Source organism: Drosophila willistoni, unplaced genomic scaffold, assembly GCF_018902025.1.
Source record: "Drosophila willistoni isolate 14030-0811.24 unplaced genomic scaffold, UCI_dwil_1.1 Seg183, whole genome shotgun sequence".
NCBI lineage: Eukaryota > Metazoa > Arthropoda > Insecta > Diptera > Drosophilidae > Drosophila > Drosophila willistoni.
The window spans coordinates 214951-234699 of NW_025814144.1; the positions used below are offsets into that span (position 1 = coordinate 214951).

The 19749-nt window shown below is 43.0% G+C and overlaps 2 protein-coding genes across 2 annotated transcripts; both read right to left on the bottom strand.

Moving 5' to 3' along the window:
• Positions 1-14005: 14005 nt before the first annotated feature.
• On the bottom strand, positions 14006-15508 carry LOC124461023. Its single transcript, XM_047012614.1, has one exon. It carries the CDS (start codon positions 15506-15508, stop codon positions 14006-14008), a length of 1503 nt encoding a protein of 500 aa, XP_046868570.1.
• Positions 15509-17622: 2114 nt separating this feature from the next.
• Positions 17623-19125, bottom strand: LOC124461024. Its single transcript, XM_047012615.1, has one exon. The coding sequence runs from the start codon at positions 19123-19125 to the stop codon at positions 17623-17625; it is 1503 nt and encodes a 500-aa protein (XP_046868571.1).
• Between the last annotated feature and the right edge of the window lie 624 nt (positions 19126-19749).

Sequence of the window (19749 nt, forward strand, 5' to 3'; positions counted from 1 at the left end):
ACTATCCAAATCCAAACACTATTTGTAACTTAGTAGACTCATCATGAATACTATCAGGCACTACACGAACATTAAAAGTACTTTAAAAATAATTTCAATTAATGTAAACTCACTAGTCAGTACATCCAACAGAATTGAGCTTAATCAGTTTATTATTGAAAACAAGCCTGATATTCTTATGTAAAATGAAACCAAGCTCAATCGCAAGCACAAATTGAACATTAACGGAACCGAGTTAATAAGAAAAGATAGAGACATCGGTTCCGGAGGGGGAGGCGTTGCATTACTAATAAAAATAGTATAAAGTATCAGAGACAATATAATCACAACTTAAACCTTTTCTCCCCCACTGACCCATGTGTGGTAAAGTTCTATTTAAAGTCTAAAAAGTGCATATTCCTGGTTGCCATATAGTGTCCTTCGGGAAATGAAAGCGGTTCATTTCAAAACGAACTTAACATTTGATTTGAAACATTTAAGACTTTCATTTAAAACACTTAAAAACTTTCACTCGTTGCAGAGGGCGGACGTGTTTTTTTGCGCTTATCAACTTTTATTTTTTTCTCGCGATTAAATACTTTTCCATAACTTTTAAATTCATTATCGGTTTAATTAATAATAATTTCAGCCTCCGAATTTTATATTCATTTCGCGAATTCTTCCTGTCGCTTTTGTTTAAATTTAAATAAAATCAAAACTTACAACAATACTTGCATTAGCGGTGTTGTTGTTTTGCTTCTCTCTTTTGCTTTTGTGTCTTTACCGTTTTAACTAACTCTCGCGCTCTTGCGTACAAATTGTTGTTGCATGTGTTCAATTTGACGCGCTCTCCCGCTCTTTCCTATTCTTGTGTAAGCATTAAGAATATTTTAAATGAGCCCGCTCCTCGTCTCAGTGAATTTCCCCGATAACCGAATTTGGTCACACTAAAAGGTTATAATACACTAAGGCGGGGTACGGGCACACTCTCTAAAAATATAGGTAATAAGACCACATGTGCAATTAATAAAAAACAGAAAATAAAATCCGAAAATAAAAAGACAATCCTAAGGGATTAATTAATGAAATAATAGAGAGTTTACAAATCAGGTGTGGGGTTTGCCCTAAAGAAAGTATTTTTATGAAATACACCGAGATCATTAAATTAAACAAAACCGCATTGTTTGAGTTGCTAGCGGCCAAGGAAGTACCTTGCGACAGAGAAGCGTTAATTTACCAATTGCGAGCATTGGTAAAAGCAGTCATGTCACAGAATCAGTCTGGACAGAGTGATGTACCCGAAAAGCAGGCAGACAGCCCAGCAGTGTCTGCGAATGTGCTTGCCGGACAACTTGTGGATGTTGGTCCGGGGCCTCTTATTGAGCAGCGCGGCTTGGGAAACATTGAGCAGCCAAGTACACCGGATCAAGTGGGTGCTAACCAGTTGCCGACGATGTCTCGTGAGACTCCTGAAGGTCCAGACGCGAACGTGCATGTTCGTGAAAGCTTCGATTCTTAGTATTGTATACAGCACGTAAAAACCTAATGAAGCTAAAAACGCGTGCTATGGAGCTGGAGGAGAACTTAAGCAGACCGGAATATAATTACCGCATGAACTACCGTACCTAAATTCTCTGGTGATGGTGATCTGTCCATTCACGTATGGATTCGTGAGCTGGAGAAAGCGGCTAGAGTCTATGTACTGAGTGATGCCCAATGTTGGTCGTTAAGCAATCGACTGCTGGAGGGATCTGCTAAAGCATACATGACATATGAAAAGACTACAACCTGGAACGAGCTGAACGATGCCCTTGTGAAGGTATTTGGCCTACAAATGACAAACTACGAGATTGCTAACCAGATGAGGAAGCGTCCGATTGGCAAAGGAGAGTCACTCTTGCAGTATTTCATCATTATGCGAAATATTGCTCAGCAGGCCAATTTTGAAGACACCGATGTGGTCAAATACATTGTTGACGGACTACAAGATCGAACCGGATTGTCCGCTCCTTTGTATTATTGTACTTCTCTAAACGAAATGCGAGAGAAGATGATGCGTTTTCAGACAGTTCAACCACCAGCCAAAAACTACGTTCCTCAGGCTCGTCAGACTTCATACCGTGCGCAGGCCATTACGCCTGCTGCAAAGGAGAAAGATGTTTCAATTGCCGCCAGATTGGTCACTTAATGTTTGACTGTCCACGCCCGGAGAGACCAAAAGGAAGTTGCTATCGGTGCTTCAAAGTGGGCCATCAGTACAGGAATTGTCTAATGCGAACCCAGATCGCCGCCATGTGCTCTAGTGAAGACCCGGACACCATTGATGATAAGTCATTTATTCAATTAGTAAGTTTAAGACTATCTTGTAAAGGGGGATGCACTGATGTTAATAATATTTTTGCCCTATTAGATTCCGGAAGCCCAGTACTTTTTGCTAGTAGAGCGTTAATGCCGCATTTGCATTGCGATAAATTAGTTAAAAGTTCTTTTCATGGGCTGAGCGGTGGCTCTATTCTGACTTTTGGAGCAGTCAAATGTTTAGTTCTGTTTTGCTAAAAATATTACGAAATCCAATTTTTAGTTATTCCCGATAATATTATTTTAAGTTCTCATTGATTGAAAATGTAAGAAAGTATGAAAAGAATTCCGCATCATTAAAGAGTACCATTGCTTTTGTTTACAAATCCTTCTGTGCATCCCTGTTTACTAAATATCCTAAGCATAATACCATTAGTAAAAACACCACTGATCTAAATAATAATTATAATAACTCTAATGTAAACACGAATGCATCCCCGTTTCGAGAATGGCTAACAGAGTTGCAAACCGTTTGTGCAACGCTGTCAGATACGGGCAATATTACTGTTGGCAGTGAATTTGGATTTGGCGCGATGCGTGAGTGCCGAGATGTTGTGCATGAGCATTACATTGACCGATTTTCAATTAATATATGATGAGAACATGTCTGACAGATACAACACCATTTCATAGTAGTCCTAGAAGGTTATCATATTATGAAAGAGGAATCGTTTCTAAAACAGTTAGTGAGTAGTTAGCCAATAATGTAATCCGAACAAGCAATTCCCCCTATGCGTCTGCCATCGTCCTAGTGCGGAAAAAAGTATGGCAATATACGAATGTGCGTTGATTATCGAGGTTTATATAAGAAGACTGTGGGGGATAATCTTCCGTTGCCTTTGATAGATACACCGCATTCGTTACAGCCGATGGGCAGTTCGAATATCTGAGAATGCCTTTTTGGTCTAAAGAACGGACCAGCTGTATTTCAGAGATTTATATCGAACATACTTAGTGATATGATTAAAGATCGAAAACTTGTAGTATATATGAACGACATTATTCTTGCCACCCGCACCGTAGATCAGCATCTTAAGTTGTTAGTAAAACTGTTAGATCGTTTTATTCAGTACAACTTAGAGGTCAAATTGAAGAAAAGCATTTTCCTACAGAAGAGCATAGATTACTTAGGATATGAAGTCAGTGATAGGGGAATTTTACCAAATAATACACATTAAAGTAGCGACTGCTGCCCCTCAAGCCAATGGGCAGGTCAAGCGTGTGAACCGTGTGTTGACCCCAATGTTGGGAAAGCTGTCAGAACCTTTAGCCTAAGCCGATTGGTATAAATTAGTTAATCGTGTGGAGTTCGCTATTAATAACTCAGTGCAGTGTAGTACCGGTAAAACTCCGTCAATGTTGTTGTTTGGTTGCGATCAGCGAGGCCCCCTAGTAGACGAATTAGCAGAGTATCTTGACGAGAAATTTAGTTCAGAAAACCCCTGTAACCTTGAGACCACTAGGCAAGAGGCAAGTGCGAAAATTCAATTATCGCAGGAGGGCAATGAAAAGCGGTACGCTCTAAGGCATAAGGCACCATTATTCTAGAGTCAATGATTTTGTTGCCATTCGCAATGTTGATGTCACTCCCGGGTCGTGTAAAAAGTTCGCTCCTAAGTACCGTGCTCCTTATAAGATAAATCGAGTTCTTCCAAATGACCGTTACGAAGTCACTGATATTGACGATTGTCAACTTACTCAATTGCGCTACAAAGGTATCTTAGAATCAGCCCGACTCAAGCCGTGGATGCATGCGGGTGATAGAACTGTGAGTTTCTGTTTGCAATATGTATTTGATAAGCAGTATTTGTATATGTATATTGTATGTTGTATGTTAAATTGTATGATCGAGGTCGATCAAATGTCAGGATTGGCCGAATGTAAACATTAAGAATATTTTAAAAAAGCCCGCTCCTCGTCTCAGTGAATTTCCCCGATAACCGAATTTGGTCACACTAAAAGAGTATAATACACTAAGGCGGGGTACGGGCACACTCTCTAAAAATATAGGCAATAAGACCACATGTGCAATTAAAAAAAAAACAGAAAATAAAATCCGAAAATAAAAAGACAATCCTAAGGGATTAATTAATGAAATAATAGAGAGTTTACATTTGCTTGATTTGCGCTCTCAGCTTTTGCCTATCCGCGACTCTGTGATACGTGTTCTTGTGTATTCTTGCTTATTAATACCTTTAGTTGTGAAGGCTTACTCTGCACATTAACCCTTGTGTCAGAACTGGTCAGTATATTCTTATACATAGATTTTAAACACTTACAATTTTTATTTTTTATATTTTTTTATTGCTTTTTTAAAATAAATTTAACTTTTTGATAAAATGGTTGTCTACACAAAAAATAATTGCATAGTTGCCACTAATGCGGTCGACTCCCATGATTATATTCTTTGTTGGTTGTGTGACAATGCGGTTCACGTTAAGTATGCAGGTTACACAGGCAGAATCAATGAGTCTACTGCTAAAGGTGGTGGCCTTAAATATGGATGTGATGCGTGCCGGGAGGTCGAGAATGAGATGCGCTCATTCATGAGGCGGACTAGAGATAGTTTTGACACTTTAAGGGCAGGTTTTAATAAAGTCTAAACGTAGTTTACTGCGTTGGAGACTGAGTTCAGAAGCTTATCGCTTATGAATGAGTCTCCGAAACGTAAAAGTCCTTGGGGTTTTTCTGTATGTTTAGATCCGCCAGCGTCTCTTTTCGTCCCCTACCGGTCTCATGCACCCTCCACTCCTAATGTACAGCAATTGATATCGCTTAAGAGCCCGGTTGTGAATGCTATTAGTAATGAATTACCGGTATCACCTGGGAATGATCTCTTAAAAACGATGCCTATTGTAGTGTCCGATGTGTCCGGGCAATTACCCATTCCAATGGAAATTGCCGATAGTTCTAAAAGTATCGAGGGCCCCGTAAACAAGTTGACTGCTGCAGTGGGTGACTCGTCCAACGTTGCTGCTGCGGCTGACGCTTCGGGACCGCGGCCTCTCGTTGTCATACCACCAAAGAAACATATATTTGTTTCTAGACTAGACCCTGTTGTCACATCTGATGATGTCATAGCCTATCAGCATCTGCTGGTGTGTCAAAAAACTAGCTTCGTTCCTTAACCTGGGTTATCAGAACTTTAGAGGACTGAAATCTAAACTTCCTAATCTCTATGTAGATAGTCTTTCTTTTGAGCATAACATTCTAGCTTTTACAGAGACGTGGCTAAAACCTGATATTGCTGATGCATCGGTTTTTTCCACAAACTTTTCTATATTCAGACGACTGAAATCTAAACTTCCTAATCTCTATGTAGATAGTCTTTCTTTTAAACATAACATTCTAGCTTTTACAGAGACGTGGCTAAAACCTGATATTGCTGATGCATCGGTTTTTTCCACAAACTTTTCTATATTCAGACGTGACCGGATTTCTCGCATAGGCGGTGGCGTTCTGATAGCTTTTGATGCTACTTTATCATCTGAAATGATTCAATTTTCTAGTACCCAGTAGATTGAGTTTTTCGGTGTTAAAGTAAATTTGAAATCTTTTAATGCTTTTAATACTTGTTACCATATTCCTCCATTGTCAGACATGGTGGTATATTTAAATCATTTAGAGGCAATTCAGTTTGTCTCCTCTTTAGTTTCCAGTTAAGACATGCTCATAGTTGTAGGTGATTTTAATTTACCCGCTTTAGCATGGTCACCAACAGATGATAGTACCATGTTGCTGCCCCCTTTGTCACATGACTTTATTGATGGCCTTCTAGGCTTATCTTTATCCCAAGTCAATCCTGTCTTAAATTCTAATGGAAAATCGTTAGATCTTATTTTTGTATTCGATTCTTCTTATTGTGAGGTTTCTAGGATCGAACCATTTGTTCTTCCAGAAGACAAATTTCATCCTACATTAAATTTAAGATTTGATCTGACCTTGCTTTCACCATTACTTGGTTCAAATATGTTACCTCTAACTAGGTGCTTTCGTAAGACTGACATTGATACTACCGCTTGGTCTTATCTGTACAATTGTAGAGATATGAACTCAGTTTTTCACTTCTTCTATGATACTATGAATTCACTCTTTGATATTTGAGTGCCTCTTGGTAGGCTAGAGCGGCTTAACAAACCTCCCTGGTTCTTTCGTGAGCTATCCAATGAAAATGTGAAAATGTGAAAAATGTGAAGACACGATATAATAAGAAGTATTAAAAAACACGTCGTTCATCATATTATGCTCTATACACATCATATTATGCTGTATACACAGTCGCTCGTTCAAAATTCATGATGCTTAATACACAATGCTATATGAATTATCTTCAGCGGTGTAAGCTTCAGTTTTCTTCTGACCCTAAACAATTTTATAATTTTGTTAATTCTAAAAGTAAGACTTCTGTGCACCCATCTTTTTTGTCTTTTCAAAATAAAATAAAAAAAATAACTTATTCCTTAACAGAATATCGAGCACGTCCGTATCCTTATCATTTAAAAAAGGCTAATTGCATTTTCAATCCAGTGATTGATGAAAGTTCTATTCTTAGCGAACTTAAATTAGTTAAACCTGTTTATTCTCCGGGGCCAGACGGTCTTCCTGGATGTGTACTCAGGTTCTGTGCAAACGCATTATGTAAACCCATTTTAAAATTGTTTCTATTGTCTGTAGAATCTTCCTCTTTTCCATCTATTTGGAAGGAGTCGTATATCATTCCTCTGCATAAAAATGGCAAAAAGTCCGAAGCCTCTAACTATAGGGGTATCTCAAAATTGTCCGCTATTCCGAAAGCTTTTAAGAAAATTATAACTTCTCAATTGCAACATTTTTGCACCTCTATTATTTCGCCATCCCAACATGGGTTTGTGAAACGTAGATCTACAACTACTAACCTTTTAGAATTTACATCAATAATTATCAAGGGGTTCAAAAATGGTAAACAAACTGATGTCATATACACTGACTTCAGCAAAGCCTTTGATTCCGTTAATCATACCCTATTACTTTCTAAGCTGAGCGACATCGGGTTTCCACCCCTTTTCCTTTCTTGGGTTCGAGAATATTTAACAAATAGAAAACAGAAGGTAGGTTTTAAGGTTTTAAGGTTTTAAGTCTTCTTTTTCCGTTTCCATTCCTGTGACTTCTGATGTACCTCAAGTTAGTCATCTTGGCCCTCTGCTCTTCACACTATTCATTAACGATCTTCCATCAGTCATTGTTCATTCGCGTGTGCTTATGTTTGCTGATTTTGTCTTACTTATAAAGATACAGATTCATTTAGTCGGCTACAAGCTGATCTTAAAAACTTTCAATCCTGGTGCCAGTTTAATCTACTAAATCTTAACACTACCAAATGTAAGGTAATGACTTTTTGTCGTAACTCTCCTCAACTGGTCACTTATTTTCTAAGCAATAGTCTTTTAGAACGTCTAAATAATATGAATGATATGAAGATGGTCAAAAGAATTTGATGCCCCCTATACAACTAAAGTTCTTTTTACTTCGATTGTCCTCAATATGAGTCGCACCAGATTAGACTTGAATCCGTTCAAAAGCAATAGTTCTTGCTATTTGCTCTTCGTGGCTTAAGCTGGGATCGCAATGTCAATTTGCCTTCGTATTCTAGCAGACTTCTCTTGATTAACCTTCCGTCCCTAACTAACCGTCGAACTATGCTTGGTGTCATTTTTATGCACAAGCTCCTAATTGGTGATATCGACTCGCCTGAGTTATTAGCTCAGGTGAATCTGTCGGTACCATGTAGACGGAGTAGACATCCTTTAATACCTTTATCCCTTAGTCGTTGTTCTTCTAACTATGCTATGCATGAACCTTTTAGGGTCCTCTGCTCTGATTACAATCTTCTATTCCCTGTAATCGGCTCAGAGTTTTCTATTAATATGCTTAAAACATCTATCCTATTCCATTTAGTTAATAGATAGCTATAGTATTATTTGTTTGTCTGTTTTTTTTATTGTGTATTTGTCCACGTGATTCGTGCCGTGCGTTATACGGCTGCACCCCTCGGTCGGTCGGGTGGGAGGTGGGCAGTTATCTGCTTGGGCTTGCGCATAATTGGCTTTATCCTGGTGTCGTAGGGGACACTTGAACGTACTGCGCATAGTATCGTCAACGTCCGTTAATTTAAGCTTAACAACACTAGCCATCGTGATATTATAATCCAAAGGGTAACTCGCTTCAAAACTTCAAGTGTCGCAACGAAATTAGATATCGATGTAATTTATATGGCTCCGAAACGAAATCATTTGAAAGCTCAAGCTCCTGCCGAATCATAACTTAATAATGCACAAAACTAATGAATCTGTAAACTGTTTAAAATGCTTGAACTTTGATAGTGACTACCGTGCAATTGTTATAAATGTATTTTGCCAGGATAGAGACGATTTTTTCTTTATTTCTAAATCACGACAATTTTTAAAACGCGATTTTAGAAGGACCAACTGCGGCTCTTTTTAAGAATAAATGTTCGTCCTTGCTTCAAAGAGAAATACCTACCCGCAATGGTTATAATTTATCTAATACCGATATAGACTTAAACTTAATGAAATGAAATTATCCTTTCAATGGCAATCAATAAGAGTATACCAGAATACACATACACTAGATATACTCACTAAAAGTAGCGTTATCAAAAAACTGCAAAAGAAAAAAAGCAAAGTCCTAACACTCATAAAAAAACACAATAGACTAAGTAGAACAAATAGTTTCACTCTCTACTCTACAACTAGCGAAAACCAAGTTAAAACTTATTAAGAAACTTATAACAGAAAATATAATATTGCACTACTTATAACAAAATGGTGGATGTTGGCCAATTTCTCGGCCACAAAATAAACTGCTACTCGTTTGGATTCGATGTTTCAAAACTTCCTGAATAGGGATTCCCGGAGAGGAGGAAAATAACCTAATCTTCATTCGTTGAATTCAAAATATGAACTGATTTTATTTACTAAAGTACGGAGTTTATATAGGAAATCTTAGGCTCTAGGAGGTAACAATTGTTCTTAAGGAGATCTTATCCTAGTACGACTCACACCCACGTATTCGGGGGTTGAAAAATTATTATTATTTTAGGCACGGCGTCGGCCACTTGATCGTTTTGGGTTAGTTTACAATTACAAGTGTTTGTTCTCACAACATGTGTGGCTGATTGTAATTCTAGTCATATGCTAGGTTAGTTGTTTGTGCCAAAGTACAGTTGTATTATATTTTCCTTAGTGCATCTGATTTGGTGAAGCCGCTTCAGATGGACACGGTGTTTATTCTTAAACACTTCCCTTGCCACAATATTCCCGAAACAGATTAGACGACGTTATGTAGTTTTACATTTATTTGCGTCCGTCGCATTCGAGTTCTCTTGGTACAGTAAATTTTTAAGTTCTTATATGCTACGAGAGAGTGTAATTCAAAGTCAAATGTAAAGGGAAACGCAATAAGAGTGCCAACAGTGATGCTAGATTGAACTCTCTTTGAGCTTGCGATTAACCAATGGTTAATATTTCAGAATAATTAAATTAATGAGTTTAAGTTTAGGAGTTCTCTCCAACAGTGGAGTCTCAGCTTCTTAATAGCAATGTAGAGTACTGCCTCAATTAATTTTTAGAAATTAAAAATAGATTTGACAGCTTACAATCTAAACTTATGAACTTTAGCGAGAACAAAAGAGCTAATTGTCTCACAAAAAGCCAGACTGACGTTCGTTGCTTGAACTATTTGCAATATTCGTTAGCTTAAAACCTACATAATAATTGTAAAACATATACCGAAATATTAAATAACGCATATTACACCCCATTTTGGAAAACTGCTAAGCTAGTGGTTATACCAAAGAAAAAAATTAGACAAGAACGAAATAAATAACCTACGACCTAATAGTCTACTTCCTAATATAAGCACAGTATTTGAGATACTAGTTAGTTTTAACATACATAAAATTTGTGCCAAAAACAAAATCATATGCAATAAAGAGTTTGATTTTAAATCTAATCACTCAACTCTTCATAGAATATACCTTTTAACATCTGAAATAAATTTTTTTTTTGCAGCAAAAAGCATGTTGTTGGCGCTTGTTTTGTCAATCTTGAAAAAGCATTTGACACGGTTTGGATTAAAGGACTAATTCTAATGTTGTTTCCGTAGGGGGGTTGAACTTCCTAAGTAGGCAGCTAAATGAATTTTTCCTTCAAAATTGTCTTCCTTCAAGAAATTTGGTAATGCAGCAATCTCACTTCAATGTTCTGTTTATTCACTTGTAAGTTTTGACACTAAACCTAGCTTAATTAAGAGCAGGGCACCAAGCCCCGCTTGGAGAGAAGTGTGGGGAGTTCTTTTGTGGGGAGAGCGATGGGCATCATCGGGACAGCGGCGCGAGGTGAAAGCTCCCGCCTCCCTTAACCCTTGTGTTGCCCGTTTGGGCATAAACATGATCCCCCCATTGCAGGAGTGCAAGACCCAGGCAGTCTAATGGCACGCTCCGACAGGGTCTAGCCAAAGACTGTGCGCATCGCAATCGGCCGCCCGCCAACACCGGGTAGACTCCCTTCCAACATGACCTCCGTCATCACGTCCGCGCCCAGGACCAACGACACCGACGACGGTCGGTAGAAAGTATCATCCGCCAGGACGATGCCCTCGAACTTTTTGGAGATTTGCGGGTCCACCGGAGAGCTTGGAGTGCGGCAGCACAAGCCATCGACCACCTTCAGGATCGCCTCCAATCGCCATCCTTCACTGATCGGGGACCGGATCACTGCTGCCACTGCTTTCTCCGCCCCAATATTGACGGCTGTCAATTTAAAGGCCGTGGCCAGCGACGTCGCCATCGACGATACCGCCGAACAAGGGTCCACGAGGGCCTTCACGTCGAAGGTTTTCCCTCCTGTCTCGAGACGTACCATCGCCGTGGGCATGAGTTGTGGATTGCGGTGCTGCAGCAGTGTGGCCAATGTCAGCTTAGGATCGGAGGCTGGCGTTGGTGCGACCCTTCGTCTGGAGGACTCGGGGGTGGCTCGGCGTACGACGGAGCACAGAGTGCGTCGACATGGCTCCTCGTGGAAGTGGAGTAGCGTGTGGTGGTCCTCCTTGCATATTCGGCACCTATCACCGCTCAAGCAGCTTCCTCCGGAGTGTTGGTGGGCCAAGCAGTTGGCGCAGTACTTGTTTGCAAGCACTGCCCTCATCCTCTTCTCCACGTTCAGCCGCAGGAAGCGACGGCATCGCTTTAGAGGATGGATTCCGCGACAGACTCGGCAACGGAAGGACTCAGTTCCTCGCGAACATCTGCGCTCCTCCTTCGATGCCTGTACTGAACGTGGTCTCGGAGCCATGGAAACGGGATATAGATTGATTCAGGAAGCTGCCGGGACAAATAATGAAGAAAGCGGATTAATGTAGGACTGTACAATACCCATATTACTACTGGCATCTCGGCCCTTCTTAATTGGGAGGAAGGACCAAGTGCTGGACGCTACTGTAGCTTTACGTAATGAGGTTGAATTCTTTCTTCTGCAGGAAGAAAGATCAGCTTTGCGACTGGACGCTTCACAATACCGCGAGCGGTACGCAGTTCGACGACGCGGACATTGCCGTCACTGCCAGGGTATGCTTGGTGGAATCGCCCGAGATGCCATTCATTAAATGGAAGATTGTCGTCTTTGAGTACCACCAGATCGCCCACTTCAAGATTTTTAGAAGGGAATCGCCACTTATTGCGCTTATGTAGCTCCTTCAGATACTCGTCTTTCCATCGGGTGCAGAAATGCTGACTCACAGCCTTCAGACGCTGCCACCGGTTAATGATAGACGGAACCTGATCCTTGATTTCAGGTTCCGTCACGGATAGCAATGGACCGCCTACTAGGAAATGGCCTGGACATAGGAGAAATCGGCCGCGAGTTCAAACAAGCCTCTACCTTAGCCAGCAGCGTAGAGAACTCTTCAAAAGTATACTTTTGGTTGGAGGTGGCCTTGTAGAACAGAGTTTTAAAACTCTTAACTCCAGCCTCCCACAACCCTCCCATGTGTGGTGCCCCGGGAGGACAGATTCTGGTGGCTGTAGTGGGTCTGCTGGGTAGACCTTAGGAAATCTTTTTCAAGCACTCTGGATGCACCTACGAAGTTTTTACCGTTGTCGGACAGCACTTGCTGGGGACACCCTCGCCTCGATACAAAGCGAGCGAATGCTGCCAGCAATGTTTCGGTACTTAAATCCGAAGTTGCCTCAAGGTGAATGGCTTTGATGGAAAAACAAACAAAGACACACACATATCCCTTTGATATGCGACAGGCGCGGCCGGTGAAACTCTTGAGATCGAAAGGACCTGCGAAATCTATCCCGGTGGTCGTGAAAGGACGTGCGAAAGTAGTTCGCAGGGACGGAAGGGTGCCCATTAGATGTGATTGCAGCCTTCTTTTGTAAATCACACAAACCTTGCATGAATTGACCACCGATTTGACTAGATTCCGCAGTCTTGGAATCCAGTATCTCTGTCAGATGAGACGGACTACCAGTTGACTGCCTCCTTGGAGAGAGATCTGATGCGTGAAAAGCACCAACAGCCGGGACAATGGACTTACGACTGGCAACAGAATGGGGTTACGCTCATCGTAACTAAAGGCCGCTGCTTGTTGCACGCGCCCACATACTCGGATCACACCTGATGCGTCAATGAAAGCATTCAAGTTGAGAATGGTGTCTAGCACCAAATGGGCAGAGATTTCTTCTGCTGTAGACACCGATGTTCCGTCGGGAAGTAATCACGCTGAGTGACTCGGATCAACGCCTGGAGTACTTGATTGATCTCGTTAGAGGTCACCTCCCCAGAGTAATAGTTTGGAAGTTTACGACACTTTCTGCCGAAACGGACCACATATGCTACAACTCGTAAGGCACGTGCCAGATTGGAAAAACGAGACAGTATCTCGTTGGCTGGCTTAGCGATCGCGACGTGGACCTTCACTACCCGCTTCTCCAAGGTAGTGTCTAGTGGGAGTGGTGTCAATCGCCGCCAGGACTCTTGTGGTTCCCGTAGCCATGGTGGGCCGTGCCACCACAAATCCTTGTGTACAAGTTCCTGCGCACTCAGGCCGCGGCTAGGGAGATCTGCTGGATTGTCTTCTGAACGGACGTGATTCCATGGGGAGCTATTTGTTGCCGTCACAATTTTGGCTACCCGATTTGCGACAAACGTTATCCATGTGCAGGGTGGCATATTTAACCACGACAGTACGACGGTGGAGTCTGACCAATAAAATGCCTCAGCATTATCAACTGGAAGTTGTGGAAGAACTGCAGCTGCCAGTTCAGCTAAAAGCGTGGCTCCGCATAATTCAAGGCGGGGCAATGAAAACGTTTTAACCGGGGCTACTCTAGATTTCGTTGCAAGAAGGCAGCACGATATGCCTTGGTCATTGCTAACGCGCACGTAAATTGCGGCACCAAAAGCCCGCTGTGACGCATCGCAAAAACAATGGAATTGAAAGTCGGAATTTGGATCATGGAGAACCCACCGTGGAGTTCGGATCTGGTCAAGGAAGGAGTAGCTCTTTGTTAAATCCCTTCACCTGTGATGGAGTTCACTGGGCAATTGATCGTCCCACCCAAGCTCTTGTAGCCAAAGCTCTTGCATAAACACCTTGGCTTGAATTACAAAGGGGGCCAGCCAGCCAGCGGGATCGAATAACTTGGCGATCTGCCCGAGGACTTCTCGCTTAGTATAAGCTGACTTGATATCTTGAGGTGAGATGACAAAATAAAACTCATCCGTAGTCGCTTTCCATCGGATTCCCAGTGTTTTTGATGTGCTAGCCTCTCGAGGAAATCAGCATTCAGCAAATGACTCTTTGGAATGCAACTGAGCACGCTCTTCACATTCGATATCCGCAAAGGAAAGCCAGCTGAACCAAGAGCGTCTTGAAGTTCATTGACCATTGCGATTGCCGTTGCTTCATTGTGAGCCCCTGCCAGGACATCATTGACATACATATAGGACTTAATAATATCGCTAGCCAAAGGAAATTTGGATTGTACATCACTTGCGAGTTGCTGAAGTACTCGGATGGCTAAGAACGGAGCACAGTTAATGCCAAACGTGACGGTATTCAGCTCGTAATCACCAAGTTGCTCCGCTGTATTTCGGAACAGGATCCTCTGAAAAGGCGTATGGATTGGATCGACCATAATTTGGCGGTACATTTTTGTGATGTCGGCACTGAAAACTACTCGGAAAAAACGCCACTTGAGAATCTGAGTAGTGAAATCGGACTGAAGTACCGGACCAGGGTAAAGTATGTCGTTGAGACTTACTCCGTTTGTGGACTTGCTAGAGGCGTTAAAGACTACCCGTACTTTTGTTGTGGTGCTGTCGGGCTTGATAACTGCATGGTGTGGCAAATAAAAATTGTTATTACTGCCGTCAAATGGCACCTGACGCATATGGCCCAAGTCCAAATATTCTTGGATGACGGCGTCATACTCCGTTTTCCCCGGAATATTTTTTAGGAACTGAGCCAATGCCCCTGGTCTGGAATGACCAATGTTGATGTTGGTTGGATCTCGAAACGGAAGTGAGACCGTATATCTCCCCGAAACATCTCTTCTTGTGGTCTTCTGGAAATTAACCTCGCAAACAGAATTAGAATCTTCTACCGGTTTGCCCGGTAGATCCTCCACCTCCCAAAACCTTGTGAAAAGAGTTTCGAGTGCTTCCTCTCTGCTAACAGCGACCCTCGTGGTGAACGCTGCACACGAACTAACGGGGACCCCTTGCAACGGGCCTGAAATGACCCAACCGAACCTCGTCTCTTGAGCCATTAAAGATCCGCACACTTCGGTCTGGATGCCGGAAGAAGTCACCGCTGGTATGACATCAATGCCAAGAAGTAGATCGATCTTTGCCTTTAATCTGAAGGAGGGGTCAGCTAGAGGAATATTGGGCATTCCTTCCAGTGTGGCTTGGGCTATCGTACATGACGGCAAATCATCAGCAATTTGGGACAAGACAAAAGCTTCTATCTCTATCTGGACTGGATGTCCATGCGATGACCAAATGCTTATGTAACAGACCTTCAAGGTTCTATTGACCTTTCCGTTAATGCCTGTCACTTCGGCCCTGACAGTTTGGAATGGTAACTTCATGAGCCGGAACATTCTTTCGGATATAAAATTGGCTTCCGAAGCCGGGTCTAATAACGCCCGTGAAGGATAAGTAGTGCCCTTATGCCAAAAGTCCACGATGGCTGTACCTAGCAACTTATCACGTGAGGACCTTGCCTCAGAGTAAAGTTAACTGGGCTGCGCTGGAACCGGCGTTGGACTATTCTCCGGTCGGGCATCCTTGTGCAAGAGCGTATTGTGACGCCCCTTGCACGTGAAGCAATTGTGCTGACTCGGGTAATCTTTTACTTGATGCCCTCTTGCGAATCAGTTCATACAAAGGCACTTTTTCTTTATGTATGCCACCCTCTCTGGCACCGGCATCTGAAGGAAGCGGGGACATCGACGCACCGGGTGATTCTCCTTCATACAGAGATCACAGGATTTTGGTTTGGTGGTCACCTTGGATTCAAGTGTATTAGCCTTTTGGGTGGCTGGAGGCCGATTTCGCGGAGGTTTCGATGTGGGAACCGAAATAGCCATTGCAGTTGAACTTTCAACTGTTTCGAGCGTACGAGACCGCTCAGTAAGGAAATCGTCCATAATTTGCCACTCTGGAATGGCAGTCTTATCTCCCAGAGATTGTTCCCACAGAGAAAGGGTGTTCTTTGACAATTTGATGGAACAGAAAAATACAAGGCATGTCCCCAAGTGGTTACTGCCAGGCCACAGTGCTCAAAAGCACGAATGGATGCCTGCAGAGCATTCTAATGATCTCGTAATGCTTTTACGGACTCATGGGAAATTTGAGGCAGGTCAAGAAGTGCTCGGAATTGGCTGTTCACAATAAGTCTCTTATTTTCGAAACGCTGTTTGAGTGCATTCCATGCCGTTTCAACACCATCATTTGTAAGCGGGAATTTTGCTACAATGAGGTTGGCTTCACCCCTCGTTTTCGCTAGGAGATGGTACAGTTTTTCAACGGTGACTGTAAACAAGTCACGGAACGTAGGCCATTTTAAGTAATCTCCCGTAAAGACTTCTGTGTCAATGGGTTGCAATCGACAGCCTCGTTCTGCTGGTGCAGAGGTAGGCCCATGACGGTTCGGATGAGTGGATCGTTTAAGCTCGTTTAATCGAGCCGTGCATCGCTCGTAAACTTGATAGCATTTGTGATATTTAGCTTGGATGGCTAAATCTTCAGAGTTGTCGTCTTTACCATCTGGGAGTGCCTCGCATTTCTCATATTCCTGCTCGACCTTCTCTCACAACGCTTGAACTCGATCACGACGGACTTGGAGCATAAATACGCTGATCTCGGACAATGAAGTGACGTGGGTGTCTACTTCAAACTGAATTAGTTTATCGCTAATGGAGACAAACTTCTTCAAAGCCATGGTGGAAGCAACTAAAACCCTTTTGGTTTCGGACCGAGTGACTCTTGGGCCGGTTACCAAAATCTGTGGATGAGGTACCAATGATTTCACCTCTTTTAGGCTTGCTCGTCGTGGCTCTGACGTGGCTTGCTGGTGCGAACGTGAGAGCTAATGAACTAGAGAGGGTTTGAAATGCTCGGGAAGCAGGAGTAGTAGGCCTGGTACTCCTCTGGTGCTGACCTGGAGCAGCAATTAAGGATTTGCTCGTGGCCGCAGTGTTCTCAGCTTCTTTCTCGTCTTTTGACGGACTCGTGCTTATAACCCCAGAGAATGGCGGTTATAAAGTAGTGAGCTGGTTTGGCACGGCTTGAAAATTAGCGAAAAAAACAGAATGGAACGTTTGGAATAAACTGGAAAGTGTTCCAGTTTGATAGTGACCAAACCACCCAAAAAACGGATTTGAAACGCCTTGAAATAGATTAAGAATCCAGAAAACGAGCTGGTACGTTTGGGATGACTTGGAACACTGCCAAAAAACCCTAGGAACGGCTTGGAACGCCTTGGAATTGAAATATTAATCTCAATGGGAGTGGTGTCAATCGCCGCCAGGACTCTTGTGGTTCCCGTAGCCATGGTGGGCCGTGCCACCACAAATCCTTGGAGTTCGGATCTGGTCAAGGAAGGAGTAGCTCTTTGTTAAATCCCTTCACCTGTGATGGAGTTCACTGGGCAATTGATCGTCCCACCCAAGCTCTTGTAGCCAAAGCTCTTGCATAAACACCTTGGCTTGAATTACAAAGGGGGCCAGCCAGCCAGCGGGATCGAATAACTTGGCGATCTGCCCGAGGACTTCTCGCTTAGTATAAGCTGACTTGATATCTTGAGGTGAGATGACAAAATAAAACTCATCCGTAGTCGCTTTCCATCGGATTCCCAGTGTTTTTGATGTGCTAGCCTCTCGAGGAAATCAGCATTCAGCAAATGACTCTTTGGAATGCAACTGAGCACGCTCTTCACATTCGATATCCGCAAAGGAAAGCCAGCTGAACCAAGAGCGTCTTGAAGTTCATTGACCATTGCGATTGCCGTTGCTTCATTGTGAGCCCCTGCCAGGACATCATTGACATACATATAGGACTTAATAATATCGCTAGCCAAAGGAAATTTGGATTGTACATCACTTGCGAGTTGCTGAAGTACTCGGATGGCTAAGAACGGAGCACAGTTAATGCCAAACGTGACGGTATTCAGCTCGTAATCACCAAGTTGCTCCGCTGTATTTCGGAACAGGATCCTCTGAAAAGGCGTATGGATTGGATCGACCATAATTTGGCGGTACATTTTTGTGATGTCGGCACTGAAAACTACTCGGAAAAAACGCCACTTGAGAATCTGAGTAGTGAAATCGGACTGAAGTACCGGACCAGGGTAAAGTATGTCGTTGAGACTTACTCCGTTTGTGGACTTGCTAGAGGCGTTAAAGACTACCCGTACTTTTGTTGTGGTGCTGTCGGGCTTGATAACTGCATGGTGTGGCAAATAAAAATTGTTATTACTGCCGTCAAATGGCACCTGACGCATATGGCCCAAGTCCAAATATTCTTGGATGACGGCGTCATACTCCGTTTTCGCCGGAATATTTTTTAGGAACTGAGCCAATGCCCCTGGTCTGGAATGACCAATGTTGATGTTGGTTGGATCTCGAAACGGAAGTGAGACCGTATATCTCCCCGAAACATCTCTTCTTGTGGTCTTCTGGAAATTAACCTCGCAAACAGAATTAGAATCTTCTACCGGTTTGCCCGGTAGATCCTCCACCTCCCAAAACCTTGTGAAAAGAGTTTCGAGTGCTTCCTCTCTGCTAACAGCGACCCTCGTGGTGAACGCTGCACACGAACTAACGGGGACCCCTTGCAACGGGCCTGAAATGACCCAACCGAACCTCGTCTCTTGAGCCATTAAAGATCCGCACACTTCGGTCTGGATGCCGGAAGAAGTCACCGCTGGTATGACATCAATGCCAAGAAGTAGATCGATCTTTGCCTTTAATCTGAAGGAGGGGTCAGCTAGAGGAATATTGGGCATTCCTTCCAGTGTGGCTTGGGCTATCGTACATGACGGCAAATCATCAGCAATTTGGGACAAGACAAAAGCTTCTATCTCTATCTGGACTGGATGTCCATGCGATGACCAAATGCTTATGTAACAGACCTTCAAGGTTCTATTGACCTTTCCGTTAATGCCTGTCACTTCGGCTCTGACAGTTTGGAATGGTAACTTCATGAGCCGGAACATTCTTTCGGATATAAAATTGGCTTCCGAAGCCGGGTCTAATAACGCCCGTGAAGGATAAGTAGTGCCCTTATGCCAAAAGTCCACGATGGCTGTACCTAGCAACTTATCACGTGAGGACCTTGCCTCAGAGTAAAGTTAACTGGGCTGCGCTGGAACCGGCGTTGGACTATTCTCCGGTCGGGCATCCTTGTGCAAGAGCGTATTGTGACGCCCCTTGCACGTGAAGCAATTGTGCTGACTCGGGTAATCTTTTACTTGATGCCCTCTTGCGAATCAGTTCATACAAAGGCACTTTTTCTTTATGTATGCCACCCTCTCTGGCACCGGCATCTGAAGGAAGCGGGGACATCGACGCACCGGGTGATTCTCCTTCATACAGAGATCACAGGATTTTGGTTTGGTGGTCACCTTGGATTCAAGTGTATTAGCCTTTTGGGTGGCTGGAGGCCGATTTCGCGGAGGTTTCGATGTGGGAACCGAAATAGCCATTGCAGTTGAACTTTCAACTGTTTCGAGCGTACGAGACCGCTCAGTAAGGAAATCGTCCATAATTTGCCACTCTGGAATGGCAGTCTTATCTCCCAGAGATTGTTCCCACAGAGAAAGGGTGTTCTTTGACAATTT